This window comes from Squalius cephalus (assembly GCF_949319135.1).
Source record: "Squalius cephalus genome assembly, chromosome: 9".
NCBI lineage: Eukaryota > Metazoa > Chordata > Actinopteri > Cypriniformes > Leuciscidae > Squalius > Squalius cephalus.
Genome location: NC_137130.1, coordinates 12,886,255 through 12,910,746, shown reverse-complemented (window position 1 = coordinate 12,910,746; position 24,492 = coordinate 12,886,255). Strand labels below are relative to the sequence as shown.

Below are 24,492 nucleotides of genomic sequence, written 5' to 3'. Positions count from 1 at the left end.
TTATTACTTATTAAAGTTAATTTTATTTGTCATAGTTAATGATTATACAGTAGCCTGCCTATACTTTCATAATATTATCACTTTAAAATACTGTACAATTAAAATATATACGTCTTTATATACATTTAAGCAGTTTATGAAAAATGCTGTTTAAATCAAGTTATTGCTAAAATTATATGCTGAAGTTATGTTTTTCTTTATGCTGAAGTTATGCAATATATAGCCTACCTCCCATGGGCTGACGTCAGACGTACAGCGCGCTCTCGTTGACGTGCACGCGGCTATGATGCACTGGGAAGTAGCCTAATCTATACCGATCTATATGTGCAGACAGTTTACATTAATCTTCCAATCCAGATGACGACTGTCACTGGTAAGATTCATCAAGCTGTATATGCGTTTTTGCATAATTGTCGTGATAGGCTATACATAATAAACAGAGAGGTCAACAGACGCTTATATCCCGATCATCTTTTCGTTGCTTATTGGTTTAAATAATAAACCTAATGGCATGCAAGGTGTGTTCTTAACCTGACAGCAACGGTTTGCACCGTTCAAACATTCAGATGAATGAAACTGCAGGCGCTTCTCATTTGAGGCTTTTGTTATAAAATGACACAGTAAGAGAGGAATGAGAGATTTTTGATTGACACTCAAACTAGCGAATCAGTTTTTTAGTTTTGTTTTGTTGACGTGCATCTCAGCCAATGGCATCCAAGAAGAGGTCACTTTGTCACTTAATGCTTTTTTGATGTGTTTTCCGAGTCTATGTTCAGGTATGTATCAATGAATATCGAAGTGAAACGTTTTTGAAATATTTTGACAAACATGTTGAACGTTTGCATTTACTGGTTGTTGTAAAAATCACGGAAAATCGCTGCAAGAGCTCGTGTTTAATCTTTTTATCTAGCTTCTGTGAATATAAAACATATGAAAGCAGTTAGCTTTGTTATCATTAACGGTAATAGATTATACTATCGTATCTTACATAGGGGCTTTCAAATATTACCTTATATTAACAATGGTAGTCAAAAGGTTGTGATCCACTCCGTTACATAGTATTAACACTGAAACTTTTATCCTGAAAAGTAGCCTAACTCTTTTAAATGTATTAAAAGAGAGTATTTAAGTGATAATAACATTGTTAAACTATAGTGTATATAATCATTAAATATAATAATTAAAAAAAAAATTGTAATGTGTAATACATTTACAAATTCAGAAGGTTCACAGCTAGTTGTATTTGTATTTAATTCTGTTGTATGTACTGTAATTGCATATAATCTCATTTGTTATGTATAAATAGTACAATAATAAATATAAAACTGAACTGTGTAAATAAAATGCAAAGATATGTGATCTCTTTCTAGGTGCATGATGTTGCATTTTATTACAAATGGCATATAACAACATTTTCGTTCTTATATTTGATGATTGGTGTGTAACAAATATTAGCAACATTATTGTCAGTGATATAGGAACATTGAAGTACTCACATGATACTCACTTTTATAATTATTTTTCGTTTGTTGTAATTCAGAAGAGCATCAGTTCCTAGTCCAACTATGATCTAAGAGGAGATGATAGCAGAGCCAACTTTACTGTCCAGATCGGTGCAAAAGTGAGACACATGAAAACTACCTCTGCATTCTTTTTAAAATTACATTATATATTTATGGTGTGCTATGTGTACATAGAAACAACTGCCTGTGCATCCTGTTTTCAGAGAGAACTCAGTAGTCGACGTCTCTTCCTGTGCATCGGTGCATCACGTCTCAAGTGAGAGAAATGAAAACAGACAGAAGACTGTGGTAAGAGCTACCACTCCTTTCTCTCAAAAACTAAAACACACACACACACACACACACACACACACACACACACACACACACACACACACACACACACACACACAAAAAACCTTACAACAGGCTACATCTCATAGACTTTCATTATAGCACAGACAATTTCCTTTGAGATATACTGTAAGATCAGTTGTAATCTGGTAGTATTTTTATTGTGTTCAGAGAGGAAAGAGGAAAGCCCGGGAATGCTCTGAAAATGCCAAGCGAAAGCGTTCAAAGAGCAGTAATGGCAGCCTGGGCAGAGCAGAGAACGAACAGCTCAAAAATGGAGATGTGGAAGCCGTCACCCTGTTTGAGGTGGTCAGCATGGGCAGGAGTGCCATGCAGGTACTGTACATCCATCTAGATCTGCCCTGTTACAGATAAATATTTGAGAGGTCACAAAGTTCTATTTAGGTCATATAAGTTTAAACAAATCTATATTATATGGTTGTTTGGTCTGTTTTATGCAAGGCTGTGGTGGATGACTGGATTGATGCGTACACCGTCGACAGAGACACAGCACTGCTCGATCTCATCAGCTTCTTTATCCAGTGTTCAGGATGCAAAGGCAACTGTGCTCTCTTTCATAATAGTATCTTTTTAAAATAGTGGACAATTTTGATGGTCTTGGTTCATTTTTAGTGGTTTAGTTTTTTTTGTGGCTTGTATCTAACAAATATTATAGTTCAGGATGTGAATGCGATGTGTGTTTTGTAGGGATGGTCACAGCAGAGATGTTTCAGAGCAAACAGGGTACTGACGTCATGAGTAAAATGGTGGAAGATCTGGATGAGGTTAGACATTCAGCATACTCATCATTGAATGCTTTGCCATGTTCTTTGCTCTTACTGATGACTTATTTGCCTTTATTTAATCACAGGACACGGGTTTACAATTTAAGAAGTTCCTTGCATTTCCGTGGATTTTAACTGTCACGTGGCCTCTTGACATGGTACGGTTTTAGAGTATTAATTTCTTTAAAAAACTGACCCCAAACTTTTGAATGGTAGAGTGTATATTACAATTTAAAACTAAAGGTATTTTTCCATCTCTGTCATCTCTCCATCCTCCTCAGGACAGTGGCGAGTATCCCCTCATCATGTCTGGCCTGTACTGGAAGAGGTTTCGTTCACACTTCTGTGAGTTTGTATCGGTGCTAGTGGCCCAGTGTCAGAACTCTGTCATCTTTGATGGCTACCTCTTGAACACACTCATTTCACTGCTGACAGAGCTCTCCGATTCCAGAGTTCGCGCTTTCAGGCACACCTGTACGCTAGCAGGTAAGTTCCCCTCTGAACATTAATTCCCCTTGACCTGAACCACACGCATATCCCGAATGCTGATGTTTTGCCACTGTTGTGTGTGTGTCTCTGCAGCAGTGAAGCTGCTCAGCGCTTTGGTGAATGTGGCTCTCAACCTCAGTGTTAGTGTCGATAACAGTCAGCGGCTGTATGAGGTTGAGCTGGCTAAGATGGCCAGCAAACGGGCTTCTCAGCGGCTGGACAGGATCCAGAGAAAGATCAGTGAGGTTAGACTGTGACAACAAGAGTTCAATATTTCTATACATAGTTCTTTCTGAAGTATAGTCAGGGTCCAAAACTGACACCAAGTCCAAGTGTGAGTAAAATTTTGGCTTGGTGAGTAAATAAAAATATAGATATACATAATACATGTTTTGAATCACATTGTATATGATACTCTGACACTCATGATGCACTTCCAATAACTTTTAAGATACCCAGGTTTTTTTATTTTTTATCACCAGACGTCCAATATTCTAATATACTAATGATATAGACTACCAATCAGAAGTTTGGGGTTGGTAGGATTTTTAAATGTGTTTGAAAGAAGCATTTATTTGATTAAATAACAGTAAATCCTTTTATTCAGAATCCTTGGTGAATAAAATTTAAAAAAGTCCTACTGACCCCAAATGTTTGAATGGTAGTGTTGATGTACAGGAAACAGTATATGATTACACAATATGTGAATAACCAACAAATTACTTTCATTCCTCAGTTACAGGACAGGAAATTTGAAATTGAGAACATGATGGATGCCATTTTCAAAGGAGTCTTCCTGAAGAGATACAGGTAATCTTCAATTCAACCACACTTATAGCCCTTACATCCTTGAAAAAAAATAAAAACCTTGTACCATTATCACTGTGTGGTGAATTTCAGAGACGTGATTCCTGAAATCAGGGCGATCTGTATGGAGGAACTGATGGTGTGGATGAAGCTGTATAGTTCTGTGTTTCTGAACGACAGCTACCTGAAGTATGTGGGATGGATGATGCATGACAAGGTGGCTGACCCAGTAGTCTAGTGTTTAAAGAACAGTTTAATTTTCCGATTGTTGTTGATGAGTTGAGTTGATTTTTGACCACGTTTTATTTGTTGTATATTCTGCAGCAACCTGATGTGCGTCTGAAATGCGTGCTGGGTCTACAGGGACTTTATCAGGACCAAAGTAGTTCCAAAATGGACCTTTTTACGATACGGTTTAAGGTAACAACTGCTTCCACATTTTTACACTAGTTGTGTCACAATTAATGCTCTATACACTATGTAACCATGTAGTGTATGCATTTTTTTATGGTTATTTTGTCATGGAAGTCTGATAGCTCCTACTCCTCCTCTGTGCACTGAAATGTGCAGTGAATGAAGTGTCCAACATTCCACACTTCATTATTTCAGTTTATTAAGTGCATCATCTGGGTATTAGAAGTGCACTTTTATAATGTTAAAGGAGAACTTGGTAACTTTTTTAACTTAATAAAACTGTCTAGAAATCATTTGGATGGTTAAACAACCTGTTCTGGTGATATTGGTGACTTTCCCCACTCCCCCCAGCATTCCCAGGCGGAAAACCAACCTTGCAACTTGTGGACTGCCGTCCCGGTAAAGACAGAAATTGGAAGTCTCGTGAGAAGCGAGAACGAGAACGAGCGCGAGCGCGAAACACGAATTGCTTTACGGCAATTCGACATAAACACACACGCATGTATGATGTATTACCAGATTACCCACCTCGGTAGACTTAGCTCCACACGATACAGTTGGCTTGCTCCGATCATAACAAACGCACATGAGCAGCGGTAGAGTGGGGGAGGAGGCTGCCGCAAGTGAGTTTTTTACTACCGTGTTGTGAAATATACGCCCCACCACAGCAGTAGGGGGAGCTCGTGGGGAAAACATGCGACAACAAAAGGGAAAATAAGCGAAGAAGTGACTAGAGTTCGCTAGAGTTGCCGAGTTCTCCTTTAACACACTACTCACACTGTTTATACTACAAAATGGCATAGACCAGTGTGTAAGTGCAAAAATTTGAATAGATCTCATGTCCTAACGAGGCACAATAACATTGTTTCTAGCTAATTTGTCTGTGAACTCTACACAAAAATGCTGTACACCACGCCACAGTCACAGCCAACTAGAACATAAATGATTTATGATACACAGTTTGCTGAATGGATCAGGGATATTGGAGTGGAGTTACTCAGCATGATGCTACAGAAACCAAGCAACTTACAAAAGTTCAGCTTGTTGCTGTTGCCCGTGATTAGGACAAAATCTAAAATGAACATGACTGTATTGTGATTTTATCACATACCCGGTTAAGACACCGTGACCGTTTTAAGCTCAAATCGTTTCTGAGAGTAACTTCTGTAAAAAAATAAAGTTGGAGAGTTGTTTACTGGCTGTAAGATTGCCCTCAAACTTTTGCAGTCATGCTGTTTTGCCCAAACTTCTCACATGGACGCAGTCTGTAAGCTTTTTTGGCAGTATGTAAGTTCAGGTCCAGTGAAGCTATAGTGGGACAGCAGAAGGGCAGGATTGCTGATTGACAGGCTGGAAAGCCCCTCAGGTTTTGCCTTGGGCTCACTGGCCTGATGGCTTCCCACAGGACCCCACCCTCACCATAGCCTCAATAACGACAGCAAGTACATTAGCACAACCGTAATTTAAAGAGCTGTTTAAGTGCATCGTGGGTCTCTAACTCAAGTCCTATTGTAGGTTTTTGCGAGATTGCTCTCATAGCGGGTAGTTAAAGTGTTTACATGAGCGATTGACTGCTGTTTCTGTTGAAGGAGAGGATGATCTCTTTGACTCTGGATAAAGACCATGAAGTGGCCATACAGGCCGTGAGATTGCTCATGGTCATGTCCCAGTAAGTATCTCCCCCTTGCTCCTCATGCTGACTATTCCTCATAAAGTGTGATCATCCAAACTTTGACTTCTCCTCTGCAAAGCATATTCGTTCCTCAGTTTCCTCAGCTTTCCTGTAGCTCAAACAGTAGAGCGTTGACGCTTGCAACGCCAGGGTCATGGGCTTGATTCGCAGGGAAAGCAAGAACTGATAAGAATGTAAAAATGTGTACCTTTAAATGCAATGTAAGTCGCTTTGGATAAAAGCGTCTTCCAAATGCGTAAATGTAAAATGTAAGTAATTGCTGAAATTATTCCCTTTTGTGCCAGATCCTGTGAGGATGTTCTGAGTCCTGATGACCATAAGAACGTCTTCCAGTTTGTGTACTGCTCTCACAGACCTCTAGCTATCACTGCGGGAGAATTCCTCTACAATAGGTATGTGTTGATTGTCTTTGACTGCTTGTGAGTCGTTCTACAAAAGCCCATTCCCATTTGTCTCCCATATGTACATGTGTAAATTTTGGTGTAACATGGTGTAATTTCTTTGCTCTTAGGCTGCTAAGTAACCCTGAATTATCAAGGCCCAGAGAAGGAGCCTCCGATCAGGATAGACACAGAGAGTTAGTCTTAGCCAGAGTGCGATCCCTTATCCACTTCCACACTGAGAGCAAGGTTTGTTAACTCCAAGTGTGTTTTTGTTTGTGTTTTTAACTTAAAAATAGCATATTGTGAGTAGTGAATGGGCACAAGCAGGTGCTTGTGTGGACAATAAACATTTAAAAAAAAATAAAAAAATTTTTTTTAAATAAACAAATTAAATATAACCTTTTTTATGGTGCAATAAAATAAAAAATAAATATGAATACTAAATATGAAAATGAAATACATGTAAAAAATAATACCCTGCTGTCTTTTTTAAACATTGGGATTATCACAAAGATCTTTATGATACATGTGGACATTAACCAGTCATCTAACTGAAGAATGTGTCCTGTGTTTACTGTAAGTGGCCTTAGCTATCATTAACACATCCAGCATGTTTTTGTTGTTGTGTCATTGAGAGAAAGGACAGGAAACGATTGAAGAAGAGAGAAAAGTGGGATATGGAAATAACCCCAGCCATAATCAAACATGGGTCAGAGTTTTGTGATTTTAAAATAATGATTTTAGTTATCTCCCTTGTGTTATAGCTGCACCAGCATGTGCTGTACCTCGTTGATAGTCTGTGGGACAGTGCTGGAACTCTGCTGAAGGACTGGACCGGTCTTACCTCACTGCTCTTACCTCACACGTCCTGTCAAGAACAAGGCTAGTACGCTTTAACAGCTTACCTGCTTATTACACCTTAGCAGAAATGTTCATCCTTTAACTAATGTTTAAACTTTCTTCTACACTGTAGTTTTGACTAATATGTTTTAATGATTACTAGAAATAGAAATAAAAATAAAAATAATTGATTGCTATCCAGAATGAACTGTGAGAGAAAAAACTGCCACTTTTTTGTGCTGTGCCTATATATTTGAGTGTGTATGTATATGAACCGCAGCTCTGAGCAGTGCTGAGGAAGCCTTTGTGATTGAGCTCATGTTGGCATCAGTCAGGCAGGCTGCAGAGGGTCCACCTTTGTCGGGGAGAGGAGCAGGTAAAAAGGTGAGACTTTCTCTTGAATCTCTCATTTAGATACTTTCATTAGAAGGTGCTGATTTAACAGGGCTGTCAGATATATTTTAGTGTTATTTTTTAGACTCCAGCCATTCACTTTCTTACACATTGGTTTTAAGTAATTGCTAGTTGCATATCTATGTTTGTTTTTAGGTGATAAGTACTAAAGAGAAAAAGTTACAAACTGATGCCTGCGCTACACTCACTGAACACTTCATTAAAGTTCTGCCTGAGTTGTTATCTAAGGTAAAAGAAAAATAAGTGCACTGTTCATTTTACCGTGACTGCTTCCCCATAAATTGAGCGCAGCTGATCACCTGATATCTAATCACATACTCTAGTACTCAGAGGATGCTGAAAAACTGACCTCCTTCCTAAGAATACCTCAGTTTTTCCAAACGGACACCTGTGATCTTGAAAACTTACAGGTGAGTGTTTGTGTGTCATCTGATGTACTGATGACTTTACTACATAAAATAATAAATCTAACATAATAAATCCGTATAAAAACAGTATTATTGTGAAATATTATTTCAATTTAAAATACTTTTTATATGAATTTTTTTTGTAAAATGTAATTTAAGAATTTATAAAATGTAATTTATTCCTGTGATGACAAAGCTGAATTTTCAGTTGCCATTACTCCATTCTTCAGTGTCACATGATCCTTCAGAAATCATTCTAATATGATGATTTGGTGCATTTCTTATTATTATTAATGTTGAATTTTTTCAGGATTTGAATAGAAACTTTGAACAGCATTGATTTGATAAATACTTATTTTTATAACATTACAAATGTCTTTAATGTCACTTTCGATCAATTTAATGTCCTTGCTGAATCTATTGATTAATTTCTTTCAAAAGAAATCTTACAGATCCCAAACTTTTGAACTGTAGAACAATAGAACTGTATCTAGAGCACTTCTCTTTTACTTTTAATGTGCATTTTGGTGTAGTATGTGCAGGCATTGCTGGCTGAGTTGGAGGCTGTGGTGGACAGACACACAGACACAGGACTGCTGGAGACGGCTGCCCGTTCTTACGAGAGCCTCTGTGCTCAGGATTCGCCCTGGCATTCCCTGGCCCGACCCACCTTTGACCGCCTCATCCAGCACTGGACAAACACACTGGGAACATGGTTAGAAGAATCACTGAGTGTGAGTATACTAAAGAAAGCTAAAGAACCATAAACTTACTATGATAGCCAGGGCTAGATGCTCTTTTACAAGCTTTACCAGATTCATAAATGGATTTTATCTGGATCTTGACATGAAAAAAACCCCAAAAATTTTATGACATTGATTTATTGTGACCTTTTTGTGACTGTATCTACAGAGCGGTTGTTTCACTGCAAGCGAGGACAACACTTTGGAAATTCTGTCCACACTGAAGAAACTTACTGCGTTCAACATGTAAGCAGTTTCTGTTAGTTTATTCTATCCACATGCACACTGCAACATTTGCGATAATCACATTCTATTGTAAAATCTAACCCACTCATTCTGTGAGTTTTACATACCCTGCTAACAATGCTATGTTCTAAGAATGTTTTCCTAACGTTCCCATTATTGTCTGTTGCTTTATCAAATCTGTCTAGTGCTCAGGATCTGTCTAAATGGAGCCTTTATGAGCTGGGGACCAAACTACTGGAGGTGGAGATAAAACATGGCGGTCTTCCCATGGAGGTGACATTATTAGCCCTGTACCGAACCACCTAGCACCTATATCATTCTTTTTTCCTGGTTTGTCTTTCTAATTTGTAATTCTCGTAGGTGACGGTTGAGGCTCTGCGCTGTATGTGTAGCTGCGTTCTGTGGAAGCTCAACACCTTTGGAGAAGGTGTGACCTCCAGGGTGAGCCATATACCTTTCTCTTTCACTCTGATTGGAGCGTGACTGCTGTCATAGATGGCCAATATCATGCTTAGAATGGTAATATCTACATGTACAGACACACGCACAGAGTTTTCCCTTGGGCGATTAATTAATCAAGCATTTTTAAGCATGCGAGACCGTCTGTCTACAGAGTTGCCATATGATCCGTCACGAAGATCCGTGTCCTTTAAACCTGCCACATTACATTTCAGATATCAACACAGAGGCTCTATGGGTATGTCTAGCGGATTTTAATAAGTGATAGAAAGCGATTGATCGTGAGTCTTTAGGAAAAGTAGATGCTGGTGATGGATTGTAGGGGGCGTAATGGTTCGCTGTTGTGTGAACATTTCAACGCTAATAGCAGGGCCTTTTATTAGACCTATATTTCCATGCAGTGCACGGGGTAATCATATCTCCCCAACTCTAACCTTTATGCAGTGAAATATTGCCGGCCAATAAGACTGCTGTAGGTAAGAGGTGCTCAGTGCTGGCTCAGGAATGGCCGCTTGCTCCTCTGGCCTCGTCATCAATAACTGACAGTGCAGGCGGCAATTTTTTGGGCCCAGGCGGCAGCTCGACTCAATCTGCAATTCTAATATCAATGGCGACCCGAGGTAAGGGGGCGGGGGAAGACGTGTTCAGCATAAAATTGGGATGTATGTCGGTTTCAAAAAGAGTCATTTAGCTGAATTGACATTACGACTACGTGGGATGGAGGAACCGATCCGGCACGTCCACCTCGGAGCTCCACGTGCACATAATTATGAAAGAATATTTTACACACGAGTCTGGCGGCGCTGCTCGCAATGACGCTTTCATCAGTCTACATCAGTTAGAGCCCGCTGTGCTTTCCGTTTCTGCTATTTTGCGTAATTATACTCTGCTCATTCCTGTCGCTCAAAATTCATGACTTTTCCCCCTAAATGTCAAAGCTTTGTGTACTTTCTCAATCGATATGGTCATAAAAACTGCATGCATAATAATTAAATAAAAAAGAATTGTCATTGTTATGGATGTGTGTGTTTGTGTGTGGTTTTAGGAGTCCTCCCTCCAGCAGAGAAACCAGCTACGTGCGTTCTGTGAGAAATGCCACCGCTGTCTCTCGCACGCTGAGCAGCTTGTACGAGAGCAAGTGAGCATCACGTTTGTCTCTCTGTTCATGGCATGCCACTCGGTTCAGCCTTTTCTTCAAAGTGGATTATTCCAAACACATCAGAGCGTATTGTCTGTGTGTTAAGCAGTGGCGCGTGTGCCAGTGGGCCGATGCGCTGGCATTGTTTGAATCCTATTTGTTTTGACTTTAATTTCTTGCGGAGTGCCCTTGGCACCTGCGTTGTGTTTTAATGAATCCTCACTCCATGCCAGGGCAAGCTGACAGCACAAAAACACGCTGATTGAAACTAAACCTAATGAAAGTTCCTGGCAATCTGTTTATTTTAAGACTGCTTCGAACTGTCAATGTTCTCAGGGAATTGATGTCACATTTTTATAGCTGTCATTTTAATCAAAAATAATTAATCACATCAATTATTTATGTCAATTACAGCACAATTATAGTAGATTTTAGATAAGATTTTTTTTTTGTTATGTTGTCTACTTGATATCACATCTGTTGATCAGGCACTGTCTGTTTTATGTTGTTTTTCACAAAGGCCTTCATGTGTCTCAGTGACGTTCTCATAGCTCATAATTACCAGCTTCAGATGTGGGATTCGTCTGCAGGCACTCCATTGCTGTACACCCCTGATCCCAAACTCCAGAAAGCTCTTCTTTCCTTCGTCCTGGAGCATGTCTTCACCAGCCCTGAGCTGGACACCCACAGCAGTAAAGGTTCTCTTCCCTTTTCATTTACAGTAAATCATAGGGTCCTTGTTTGGCCTGTGCTCTGCTGTGGGCTGACACGTGGACGGCCTCAACAGATCCAGCGTTGCCTTTTAGATCCGATCTTGAGGTTTCTTTGAAAATACACACAAAACAGAAAACTTTCATGTTGTTGGAACTCAATGACGTATTCAATGTGGGGTTTGCTCACAGGATGGTTCAAAATGAACATTTAACAAGTGCTAAATACAAGTAAAAATGGCTCTTCAAAGTCATTGAAATGGTGAAATTGCTTCCCAATTGGCCATTAACTTTATGAGCTACAGTATCTGACTGGTGTGGAGTTCAAATCAAACGTCTTTTAAAGAAAACATCTGATGCCTATTTTTTTTAAATCTTTTTTTTTTTTTTGGTGGAAAATGTATCCCTATAAGATTATCTAGATCAGAATACCTAAGGTATCATAAAATTCTGCCACTAAAATTCACTGGGCCCGGGACAAACTTTTAATGTGTGGGTGTGGGCCCCCCTCTCCCCTGGGCCCAATTAAGCCACCGAGACGAAAACATGAGGAACAAAATCACAACGGCTCTTGATGCTTTTGTGACAGACGTAGTTTCCCTGAGAGACAGAGACTGTCTCATTCTATATATGATGCTCTGAGTGACACAGTGACATGTGCTGTTTGTCAGAAATATGTAAGGAAGAACAGCTACATAATTCATATTTCATAATGTTATATATTCATAATATGTTGTTTTGTAAAAGAAATCTATAAAATAGCAAAATATAGTTATATAATATTATGCTGCACAACTGTTTCAACATTAATATTAATAATAAGAAAAGTTACTTGAGCACCAAATCTGCATATTAGAATAATTTCTGAAGGATCACATGACACCACTGAAAATTCTGCTTACCATCACAGAAATAATTTCAAAATATATTCAAATTGCAAACAGTTATTTCTGTAATGTAATTTCTCTGTTGTACTGTTAATTATATTTTTGATCAAATACATGCAGCCTTTTTGAGCATAAGAGACTTCTTACCAACTGCAAACTTTTGACACACACACACACACACACACACACACTTGAAAGAACATACAAAGGTGTCCTGATAGATCAGAATAGTCTCAAGTTCACCAGCAGATGGCAGTCAGTCACTACACCAGCCAATGTCAGGCTAAAATAATCACATAAAAAACTCCATCAGCCTCATTCCCCCTCTATTACTCTTGCAGAACACAGTATTTGTTCGTGGTTAGTTCATCTAATTGCACCCGTACCTTTTCACTGACCTATCAAACATGCCTCTGAATAAAGGGAGTGTAAGTCCAACAGATAATGCATTATGATAATAATCCATTATGATATTATTACTTGAGATCTTACAGAAGTTGCGCTTGTAAACGAACGGGTAATTAGATCTGAACAGAACCTTGTGGAATTATATTTAGAAGTCCACACGAAATACAAGAAGCTTTGGTAGGCATATACAGAAGGACTACATCTACTGAAAAATCAATATTATGTCTCCTAAACTAGTTTTTATGTTGTTTTTGGTCTTTGTGCTGCTTTAAGACAAACACTAGCAGCATATGAGGTAACACCAGAATTTGTGGTATTTGATTAGAAATCAAGTATGACTGAAGCAAATCAGATCAATTCTATAAATATTTCAGAGAGTCGTCGATTCGCGCTGGCACAAATTCTTTACCGCTTGAAAAATGCAATATAAGCTTTTGCTGGTAACATGTAATAAAAAGCAATTTAGTTATTGGATTTTCTTCACGTCACTAATGCTGTTATGAAACCTCTCTATTAAGTGATGGCTTCAGGACCAGGAAGGACGACGATAGACACATTCTGTTTCCAGAGCAGAAAATGTTGTTAACTTTAGCTCACCTCAGGAAAGCATTTCATTTATAAGATTTGAGTATCATAATTGTACCGCTCTCTTATTGAATCTCTCTCTCTCTCTCTCTCTCTGTGTCTGTCTGCGCAGTCACAGTCAGTGAGAGTGAGTGTGGAGAGGGACGGCTGGAAGACTTGCATCGGAGGAGAAATCTTCTGGCATCATACTGCAAGCTGATAGTGCACAGTGTACTAGAGATGAGCATGGCTGCTGAGGTTTTCAAGCAGTATGTGAAGGTACATATGACACTTCACTCATCATTCAAGTTTCCTGCCTCTCTCGCTTTAAAGTAAACTCTGCCCACGGTAAACACCAGCTCATAACCAAAGAGATGAGCAGAGATCTGTTAATCTATTAGATCAATGTTTTTATACTAATATGTAGTTTTTACCTCACTATAAGGTCTACAGAAAAGCACAGTAATTTGGTGGGCCTCTAAAACATAGCACCACAAGGTGCATTCAGCAGGAAATAACAGTTCACTGGAAATTTAACTTTTATTAATCTCAGAACAACACATAACATTGTAGTTAAAATAAATGATATATATATCAATGAAATATATATATATATATATATATATATATATATATATATATATATTAGGGCTGTCAAAAGATTAATCGCATCCAAAATAAAAGTTTGTGTTTACATAATATATGTGTGTGTACTGTGTATAATTATTTTGTATATATAAATACACACACATGCATGTTGTATATATTTAAGAAAAATGTTGATTTTTGTATAATTTATATATAAAAAAATTATTTATATATAATATAAATTATATATAAATATATACAGTATATGTATGCAAATATTTCTGTGTATTTATATATACAAAATAATTATACACAGTACACACACATATATTATGCAAACACAAACTTTTATTTTGGATGCGATTAATCGCGATTAATCTTTTGACAGCCCTAATATATATATATATATATATATATATATATATATATATATATATATATATATATATATATTTATTATTATTATTATTATTATTATTATTATATATATATTTTTTATTATTATTATTATTATAATACATTTATTTACTTTAATTTAAAAACTCAGAGCTGTTATCTGTGAAAAAGGAGGTTGCAAAAAATATTTAATAAAAGGGGGCAAATAATTGTTCCCAACGTGTTTTGGAGAAAAACAATTATTTCATAATGTGATTTCCCCCCCCCCACTTTCAATTCTTTTACTTCAATAAAAGGTTAGATTTTTGCTTTTTTATTTATTTATTTTTTTATAAAATATCAAAAGGATTAAGAATGCAGATTTATTTTTTACAGCTATCTTTGATCATATTTACCAAGGGGGCAAATAATTCTGACCAGCACTGTACATATTTTAATATTGTTATTAAAAATATTTGAATTATTTTATAGTATTATATATTAAAATACTGTAGTATATATATTTAAAATATTTATAATGATTTTTATTTACTTTATTATACATATTTTAATATTATTTAATATATATTACTTATTTTTATATGACTAAATATATTAAATACTATATATACTTTATACTATATATACATTTAAATATATAAAATATATATAAATAAGTACTACTTATTTTATATTATTTTATGCATATTAAATGCTATATTTTTTATTTTGTAAAAACTAAAAAAAAAATCTATTTAGCATATTAATAATTGGATTAGGCGGAGTATTTTCCTGTACATATATGGTGTGAAGTTATTCAAGTATAAGATGTAGGTGATCTATTCATTTGACTGTGTTCATAACTGAAGCTCGTAGGCTTTGAATTTACGAGCTAATATGCAGAATTCACAGTGCTGTGTGTTTGTGTATTTGTGTGTGTTTGACACGCTGACATGTTTGGAATGCCCGCATGCCTCGGCCAGGACAGAGCAGCCAACGTTCTCTTAGCAACATTCAGCCTGATGAGGCGTTCAAAGGGAAAACTACGACTAACACACACACATTCCTACTCTGAATAACAGCTTTCAAAGGCAAATAACGTAAAGTTGGTGTGCGTCACAAACCCCTAATTTGAATAGCTTCATATCAGTAATAAGCAGTCACTTCTTTTAACTGTCTTAAATGAATGTTTTAAAGCAAATAGAGGGTAAAAATGGAGGTTGATGTTTGGCAATAGAGGTTGCATAATGTGTAAACATTGAATGGAAAGATTCAACATGTCATATATACTACCGTTCAAAAGTTTGGGGTCAGTGATCAATAATGCTTTTATTCTGCAAGCACACATTACATTGATCAAAAGTGCCATTTACTGTATATACTATAGACATTTAGTTTCAAATAAATGCTGTTATTTTGAACATTCTATTCAGCAAATAATCAATGAAAAAATGTATCATGGTTTCCATAATAAAGGCAAAAACACCCAAAATAAACCTTAAAAAAAGAAGTGTTCCTTGAGCACCAGATCAGCATAGAGTGATTTCTGAATGATCATGTGACACTGAAGACTGGAGTAATGATGCTGAAAATTCAGCTTTGCATCACAGGAATAAATTACATTTCACAATATTTAAATAGAAAACAGCTATTTTAAATTGTAACAATATTTCACAATATAACAAATCAAATAAACGCAGCCTTGGTGAGCATAAGCGACTTCTCTTACAAACATTTAATGATCTTACTGACCCAAAACTTTTGAACAGTAGTGTGTAATGAACTAAAACCCCAACCCCATAGACGGGACTTTGACTCGTCATTTCAGAAGTCCTGGAGTTATGTCAGTAACGCATAACCAGAAGTTCAACTACCTTGAAAAGTAGTCCCACCTCAACAGGGATCAATATACAACTACCTTAACTCTTTATATAGCTCAGTTATTTTCAAAAAGAATTCATGTAATTGCTTTAACAAAAATCAAAATCTCCGGTCAACTTTCCCCATAGACGTTCATTGCATAAGTGCATTACTGTAAGTTTTTCTGTTGTTTTGAGGGACTAGTAAAAAATAATTATGTGTGGTAATTGATATCTCAAATAGTTTATAACCATGAAGATTCCTCTAATAATTTCATGGAGTATGATACAATACATGAAACAACCTCTTGTGACTAATAGGCTACACTAGACCTTTTCTTGAGAGCCAGACAGACTTATGGGTAATGTGCACTCAGTATGCCACAGGCTTGCATTGCTAGTCGTGAAGCCATATGGCAGACATGGAGCCACATCGAGCGTTCTTCACAGCCCGTATCGCTCACTGCTGTCATTTCTCCCCTGCAGTACTACAATGACTTCGGCGACATCATCAAAGAGACCCTGAACAGGACACGGCAGATGGACAAGATCGAAAGCGCGCGCACGCTGGTGCAGTGCCTTCAGCAGGTATGGAGGGTTCTCTGTCATGTGACGTGCCTCTGTGTGCCACATCTGCTCAGCCGACTGTCCCAGGCCCCTGTGCTCCCTGCTCCCTGCAGCTGTCGACACCTCTGAGACACAATGAGTCCACTCTCCCACCGTCCCATCATGCTCTGTGTGGAATGTTCTAGCAGCTCTTCCACTCCTTGAATAGCTTAATAGTTGGTTGTGTGCTGACGGAGGAAATGGAAGCAGTGCTCACACACAAACTCATGCACAGATCATTTGACTTTGCTTTTGTTTAAAAAAAAAAACAATAAAAAAAACATTTATTTAATTTAAAAATTGCACACATTGTTGTGTTTTGAAAGAAGTCTCTTATGCCCATCCAGGCTGCTTTTATATGATCAAAAAATCAGTACATAATGCATATAAAATAATAGGTATTTCAATATATATATATATATATACAGTGCCATGCATAAGTTTAGACACCCATGCTAAAGTTGACTAAAAAGAGAAATAAAAAAATCATCTTTTGGAAATTGAACTTAATGCCTTAATTAAAAAAAAGCCTTAATTACTTCATGGATCCAGGATACTATGCATCCTGATAAAGTTCCCTTGGCCTTTGGAATTAAAATAGCCCCACATCATCACACAGCCTTCACCATACCTAGAGATTGGCATGGTTTTATTTCAGTTAGGCTAATAGCTAGTTTGATTTGCATTGAGAGATGATCTTATGGAAAGTACTCCATGCCAATCTCTAGGTATGGTGAAGGCTATGTGATGATGTGGGGCTATTTTAATTCCAAAGGCCAAGGGAACTTTATCAGGATGCATAGTATCCTGGATCCATGAAGTAACTGGCCTTTAAAAATAAAAATCTGCCTGCCTCTATGGGAATTTAACATAGGGGTGTCCAAACTTATGCACCCTGTATTTTAAGGAAGAACATTTATTTATTTACGATACATTATTCATTCACAAAGAAAATTGGTGTCCTTAAAGGTTGGATTTTTCCTAATTTTTTAAATTAAGGCATTAAAGGTAGGGTAGGTAGGATTTGACTAAAAAACTTATTTTCCAAATTTGTTTAAACTTTATTTATACATCAATACATAATTAAAATGTAAGTACTCTGAAAAAGAAAGTATAAAAATCGAGTGTCTGTAGACCTCTCACGACTGTTTTAAAGACAGCTCATTATTTCCATTCACTCCACCCCCTCCCTTCTGGGCTCCTTCCAAAGCCACGCCCCCAAAACACATGAACGCGCGACTCCGACCGCTGAGCTGAAGACGCATTATTAGAAGAGCATAGAGAGGAAAGAGAACAATGCATGTAGTGACATCATGTCAGAATCACATGTAATAAAAACAATCTAATGCCAATTGCTTATGAATATAAACAAATAAGATGTATTTTAGTACTCACTATCAAGCTAACATATTGATATTGGTAAAGTTTAAATTTAAAATATATATTTTTTGATTCGCTAACAAGCTAGTTATAAAAGCTAAAAACAGGTTGCATTGATACACGTTTTTCCATTACCATCAGTTACATTGTGATGAAGATGAATTTCGTGTAAGATTCATAACAGATATGGTGTTCTGCATGTAGGGGTGGGAGATATTGACAAAAATGAATATCTCGATATTTTTTTCCAATATCTAGATATCGATATTCAGGCGATATTTTTGCCATCCTTCAAAGAAATGTGTGCAAACTGGCAAAGAAGGTCCAGTTGGTCTTTTGACTTGCTGCATTTGACCTATTATTGTAGGCTATAGAAAAAAACAATAAAGGAGCTAAACAGAATCTGTGGCAGCCCCTACTTTTTCCACTTACAAAAAAAAAAAAATTCACTAGGCACTTCTTGCAACAGTGATTATTAAATCAAACAACAATATTGTTGATGATCAATTCAAAGAAAAAAGAAAAAAATTCAAAACGGTATAAATCCATCATTTTTTCCCCCAAAACGCTATTAATACATCTTCTTCTTTTTTTCAAAAATGTATGGTTTGTCTTTTTAAAAAAAGTCTTTTGTCTTTTATTTTTCGTGTTTGCATTTATGAGGAAAAAACAATATTACGTGACAGTTCTCCATTATAGCGAGCGCGAAAGCGGCACTAAGACTTTCAAACTTTCACAGAGACCTCAAAACAGAAAGCACAAAGCCTTTCTTTAAAACGAATTTCGTTTTGTATTAATTGTATCTTAATTTTAATATTTTTTTCATTAACCAATTTCCTGTATTTAAAACATAAAAGTAAATATAGGCTATCAATCACAACATAAGGTGCTTGAACTGGAGATTATATCATCGTGAATCGAACCGTAGCCTACTCGCCTCACAGGCCTAAAAAATGTGAAATATATTTACAGAAAGCTGGTTCTAAACAAAACCATCCAAAACAAAATAAAATGTAGCCTAATAAATGTGCATTTCTCCGGTGCGTTCACTACTGCGAAGATCGCGATTCAATAGCCTATCGTCAACTTCATCTTTGCAGCCGACACAGAAATTAATAAACAATTCAAATGTCTTATTGCAATATTTTACATATTCATAATCATTACTTTTGCTGGTTCTTTGAGGCAGCTTTTTAGGTTTATGGCGTTTTGGAAAAGAGCTCTTCACATACAAACACCGTTTCACCAAGGCACAGCGGCCCTTCAGCACATAAGAACAAAAAGAGAAAAAGCACGGACTTACTAGTTACGAAACTTTGATGTGGTTGAACAAATTCCTTTGCAACTCAATCCTTCTTCTCAGTACGAGTTATGAAGCAAGAGAACAGCATTACAGTGTTCAGCGCGTCCTCCTTTGATTGCTGTGTTGTGACTGAAAAAGTGCGTGCAGGAGCACATGCGCGAAACGTAGGTTTGTAAAATGTCCTTTTGTAAAATGACATATGATAAAATACAAATAATTTTAGGGCGAAGCAGAGGAGGTCGTGCAAGAGGCCGTGGCGTGCAACTAGGGTCCGAGGAAGTAGAGGCCGAGGACGGGGTGGTCGCTGGAAAGCCACGCCGATATTGACACGCGTTTTATTTCTTTGTTTATCCGAAGACTTTTTGTTCATTACCTTTTCTAGTACTGTCTTCTTTTTTTGCCATGTTTGCCTTTGCTGAATTGCTCTTTCTCTGCCATTGTTTTGCTATTCCTAGGTTCTGTGCCTCTTGAATTCCTCAAATCAAACGTGCGCGCACAAGTGGGCAGATCACATGCCAAAAGGGTGGTTGCCATGGTTGCGAGAGAGACTGACAGTCGCCTAAGCCAATCCTTTGTTTCGTCCCGAATGGAAATAATGAGCTGTGTTTAATGCAGATTAAACGGTCTAGAGTCACTTGATTTTTATACTCTTTTTTTCAGAGTACTTACATTTTAATTATGTATTGATATATATAGAAAGTTTAAACAAATTTGGAAAAAAGGTTTTTATAAAATCCTGCCTACCCTGCCTTTAAGTTCAATTTCCAAAAAAGGATTTTTTATTCCTCTTTTTAGTCAACTTTAGCATGGGTGTCTAAACTTATGCATAGCACTGTAGATATATATATATATATATATATATATATATATATATATATATATATATATATATATAAAAAAAAACTTTATTTCTGTGATGGCAAAGCTGCATTTTCAGCATCATTACTCCTGTCAGTGTCACTTGATCCCTCAGAAATCATTCATATATAATGATTTGCTGCTAAAGAAACATTTCTTATTATTATCGATGTTGAAAACAGTTGTGCTGCTTAATATTTTGGAATATTCAAGATTCTTTGAAGATTAGAAACAGTTTTCTAGTTTTTTCAGTCTTGACTCTTAACTGTCACTTTTGATCAATTTAATGCAGTTATGTAATGTGTAAAAAGTGCATTTTAGACAACAATGAACTTGGACTCTTAAAAAATATTTTATTTGGACCATAGTATCTTAATAATATAACTCTAGCAATAGCAACGTCTGTGCTGCTCCATGATTTAAAAATGATTCAATATTATTATTTATTAAATAGTTTTGTTTATTAGTATTGCTCAAAATTTGTGTAATTAAAACTATAAAGTGAAAATGAATCTTGTATCATTAATTATTATTTAATACTTGATCTGACCAATGTCTTGTGACTAGTGAAATTAACCATGTGTGTTCATTATATATCAGAATTAAATCAGATTTCTCATCCCCACATGAATATAATGAATGTATTTTGTATGTATGTTAATATGCAGCAAATAAATATTTTTTCTCCCCCCTCTGAACTGAGGAAAGTAAAGCTGCAATATATTTTGATGATCATAGGAATCACACAGAAATAAGGGCAGATTTGATACAAGCTGTATCCTGTGAATGTGTGTTTTCAGTTGTACCTGAGGCTGAAACAGGAGCAGGACAGAGGAAACACATGCAGCTCCAGGGTTCAGACCTACAGCAGCATCAAGGAGCTGGCCAGACGCTTCTCGCTCACTTTCGGATGGGACCAGATCAAATCCCGCGAATCCCTGGCCATGATCCACAGGTACGGCAGTCCACTCGACTGACTCAGCTTCTGACTCAAGTGTCGAAGAAGTTCACTTCAGATGTCGGCCATAGTGATATAGCCAAAACCCAAATGATTTCTAAGTTTGTCCTCGAATAAAAATAGTTACATCAAGATGCTGCACTGCATGGCTTCATTTAGCCAGTACATAAAAGTCTCATCCTTGGTTATTTCAGTGCTGAGGATTAATTTTGTCAGCTGCAGTCCTGATCTTATATTAGAATTCAAATATAGATGGATAAGAGAAGGAATATTCAGGTCTTAAAAGGAAATGTCCTCTTGCTAGTATTTGTTCTTTGTGCAGGGACGGCATTGAGTTCGTTTTCAAAGGATTCGTTCAGCAGTCTGAGAAACACTCTCCACCATACATCTCATACCTCACCATCCTCAGCGAATTCTCCGGCAAACTGCTCAAACTCGACAAGAAGACTATGTAAGCCTTAAAGCTAAACCTAAAGGAATTCCACACATATGACATTTTGCTTCAGTCTCTTTATTTGCTGAAACTATCACTCATGCCAGTTAACATATAGCTTTTATAAACGGGTTATCTCCGCTCTAGCTACAGTTATCTGCAGAAGTTTGCTGGTGAGCAGGTCATCAGTAACAGAGAGGAGAGCTGGATGCCGTTGATCTACTACAGAGCATCTCTGATGGGCACGGCTGAGGGAGAAGATGCCACGTCCTTCATCAGCTCGGACACCAACAAACAGCCCTCCCTCACCAACCGCTCCAGATCACCCTCCATCAAACAAGTCAACTCTGAAGGTGAGCCACCTCTGAGCTCCAGGGTTATAGTAATGCAATTTACTTCACAAAAGTTTACATACACCTTGCAGAGTCTACAAAATGTTAATTATTTTAACAAAATAAGAGGGATTATACAAAATGCATGTTATTTTTTGTTTAGAACTGTCCTGAATGAGACATTTTACATAAAAGATGTTTACATATAGACCAGGGTGATATAGCGGTGAACACATTTTGAATTTGAAGATCAAGGTAAATTGTTCTTAATTTGTCTCCTGGGAAAGATGTAAGTATCTTCTGTTGCTTCCGAAGGGCAGTACTGAATGAAAAAAAATTGATAGTTAAGAAAAATTTAGACATCTTCATCCTGTTCAAAAGTTTTCACCCCCCAGCTCTTAATGCATCATGTTTCCTTCTGGAGCATCAGTGTATGTATATTATTTATAATAAAATTTTAGATGACTTATAGCTTGTCATGCTTCAAAGTTCTTACAAGGAGGTAAAAAAAAAAAAAAAAAAAAATCCTTTTGCTATAGTAAATATTTTGTCAGACTATATATCTGTGACTTATCTGTATTGGTTACTAAGAACAATGTATTTTATAATGTGAAGTTTATTATAATCTATTTTTTTAACAGGGGACCAAAGATTTCTTTCACCATCGACAGAATCAAAAGGAAACAAGGTTTTGAAAAGGTGAGGTCAATAAACACTTATTGACAGTCTGAACCTGTCAGTCATTTGAGTAACACACTATTGTATTTTTCTTCCATGTGTAGTTGTGAAGACTCAAAGGTCCAGCGGAGCAGCAGTCTCGTGTCTGATAAAGGTCCAAGGAGCAGTGATGAGGTGGATGTTGACACTGTAGATATTGATGTCTAATGTTGTAGTTCACATCTGTCATCATGGATCTGTTTTTGTATTTGCTGTCTTTTGTCAGTATTGCATAATGTCCTGTACATGTAAATTGTGCCATTTAAAATGGCAATACGGTAATAATCATGATCAGATTCAGAACTAGTATGTTGGTGCTGAAATATTTTGTAAAGAATGAAAATACATGGTGCATTGCTGTTGCTAAAATGTTTAGCACTTAGCCTATGGGCAGAATGCACTCTCAAATCGACTTGATTTCAAAAAACTTACTGTATTGCTAAAATTAATAAAATTGCAGTATGAACCGTCAATCTTTTTTTTTTGGTCCTATGTATTGCCCTGTGTACTTTAAGACCACATATTTTGCTGCATATTTCTGAATCATAAAGTGTTTGCCTTCATTCGGGTATTTAAATAAGTTACAGTTATGTTGTAAATTGAGGACATGCAGCTATATTTTTTGTCATTATGTAATATACACATTTCCCACCCCTTTTTTATATTTGTAGTAATTAAATATTGGAAGGGAGTCCATAGTCACTTCCTAAATCTTTCAAACAAATTTGTCTTGAAGAAAATGAAACATGTTAATTATGAAGTTTTCAGAGGTGTGACTGCATTGTTTTTAGTTAACAAACATTACAGTTATACAATTGCTAGAACCCATTTCTCAATATACTTAGGCCACTTTTTCAAAACTATTCATACAATGAGCACAACGGTAGTCTATGTGGGCTAAAATGTGGATTATTTTGGCACAAGACACATTGAATGACTGCATCTTTCAAGTTAAACAAATTTTCTCACTTACTAAAACTCTTTGAACCTACAGGCCACACTTACATTTACATACTCTTCTCAAAACTTTTAGGTTGCGCTTTATTTCACAGTACATGCACGTACCTAAGAAAGTACTGGGTAATATAAGGTAACTATGTGGGTTAAGGTTCGGTTTAGGTGTAGGTTCAGGGTTAGTGCCTAGTTATTGTAATTACTATAAGTACATAGTAACGTACATGGGGAACAAGACTGTAAATGTGCTACCAACTTTTACACAAGTTCAAAACCTAAAAATGCTACATTGAATAAGATAGCAATTTATACAGTAATACCTTATTGAAATATATTCTAAATGTAAAAAAAAGAAATGCTATCAAAACAATTAGATGTAGTTGAACACCTACACGTGTGTTAGTCTTTCAATTTCATTACCTTATATACAAAAGGAGGCAATTTAGGAAAAATGTTGTACTGTGATGTAAACATGGACCATGTAACATCCCTGCTGAAAAATCCAGCAGTAACCCGCATGAATTCCATGTTTGTGGACCAGCACAGTCATGCTGTTCTCAAGCAAAAATGAGAACAGGAATATGCTCTTCTGTATGCTAATGCCATGAGCTCCACTATTGAGAGATACTGCAGCAGGATTTGGATTATACCCAACAATTGTTTAACTTTATATCAAGTGAAAGATCATTCCATTTTTTTTATGTCAATACAAGTATTATGCATAATGTCTGTCATTGTTTTAGGAGTGACAAAGTGTGTTTGTTGGATGACAACCTTTGCTAATGTTATGGAAGAATGAGTTGGTTTGAGACATGTATAAAATATGTTATTTTTAGATCAAACTGAAAGAATGAAGAGTTTTGAAAAAGTGACCAATGTATTGAGG

The 24,492-nt window shown here is 36.6% G+C and overlaps 1 protein-coding gene across 2 annotated transcripts; it reads left to right on the top strand.

The window, feature by feature from the left end:
• The first annotated feature begins 240 nt into the window (after positions 1–240).
• Positions 241–23,286, top strand: LOC307164679 (cohesin subunit SA-2). 2 transcript variants are annotated; one of them, XM_079881715.1, is made up of 32 exons: positions 241–373; positions 1,541–1,621; positions 1,727–1,811; positions 2,028–2,192; positions 2,319–2,415; positions 2,565–2,641; positions 2,728–2,799; positions 2,923–3,127; positions 3,224–3,375; positions 3,867–3,940; positions 4,031–4,154; positions 4,262–4,357; positions 5,941–6,020; positions 6,329–6,436; positions 6,556–6,673; positions 7,192–7,309; positions 7,548–7,651; positions 7,817–7,909; positions 8,005–8,091; positions 8,622–8,822; positions 9,001–9,077; positions 9,263–9,350; positions 9,438–9,518; positions 10,582–10,674; positions 11,195–11,372; positions 13,377–13,522; positions 16,552–16,653; positions 21,013–21,167; positions 21,493–21,621; positions 21,751–21,956; positions 22,577–22,634; positions 22,718–23,286. In XM_079881715.1, exons 2-32 carry the CDS (start codon positions 1,581–1,583, stop codon positions 22,818–22,820), a joined length of 3,513 nt encoding a protein of 1,170 aa, XP_079737841.1. In that variant the 5' UTR covers positions 241–373; positions 1,541–1,580; the 3' UTR covers positions 22,821–23,286. The 2 variants fall into 2 exon arrangements, with proteins under 2 accessions (XP_079737841.1, XP_079737842.1); XM_079881716.1 differs by having other exon boundaries at positions 269–776.
• The last annotated feature ends 1,206 nt before the right edge of the window (positions 23,287–24,492 follow it).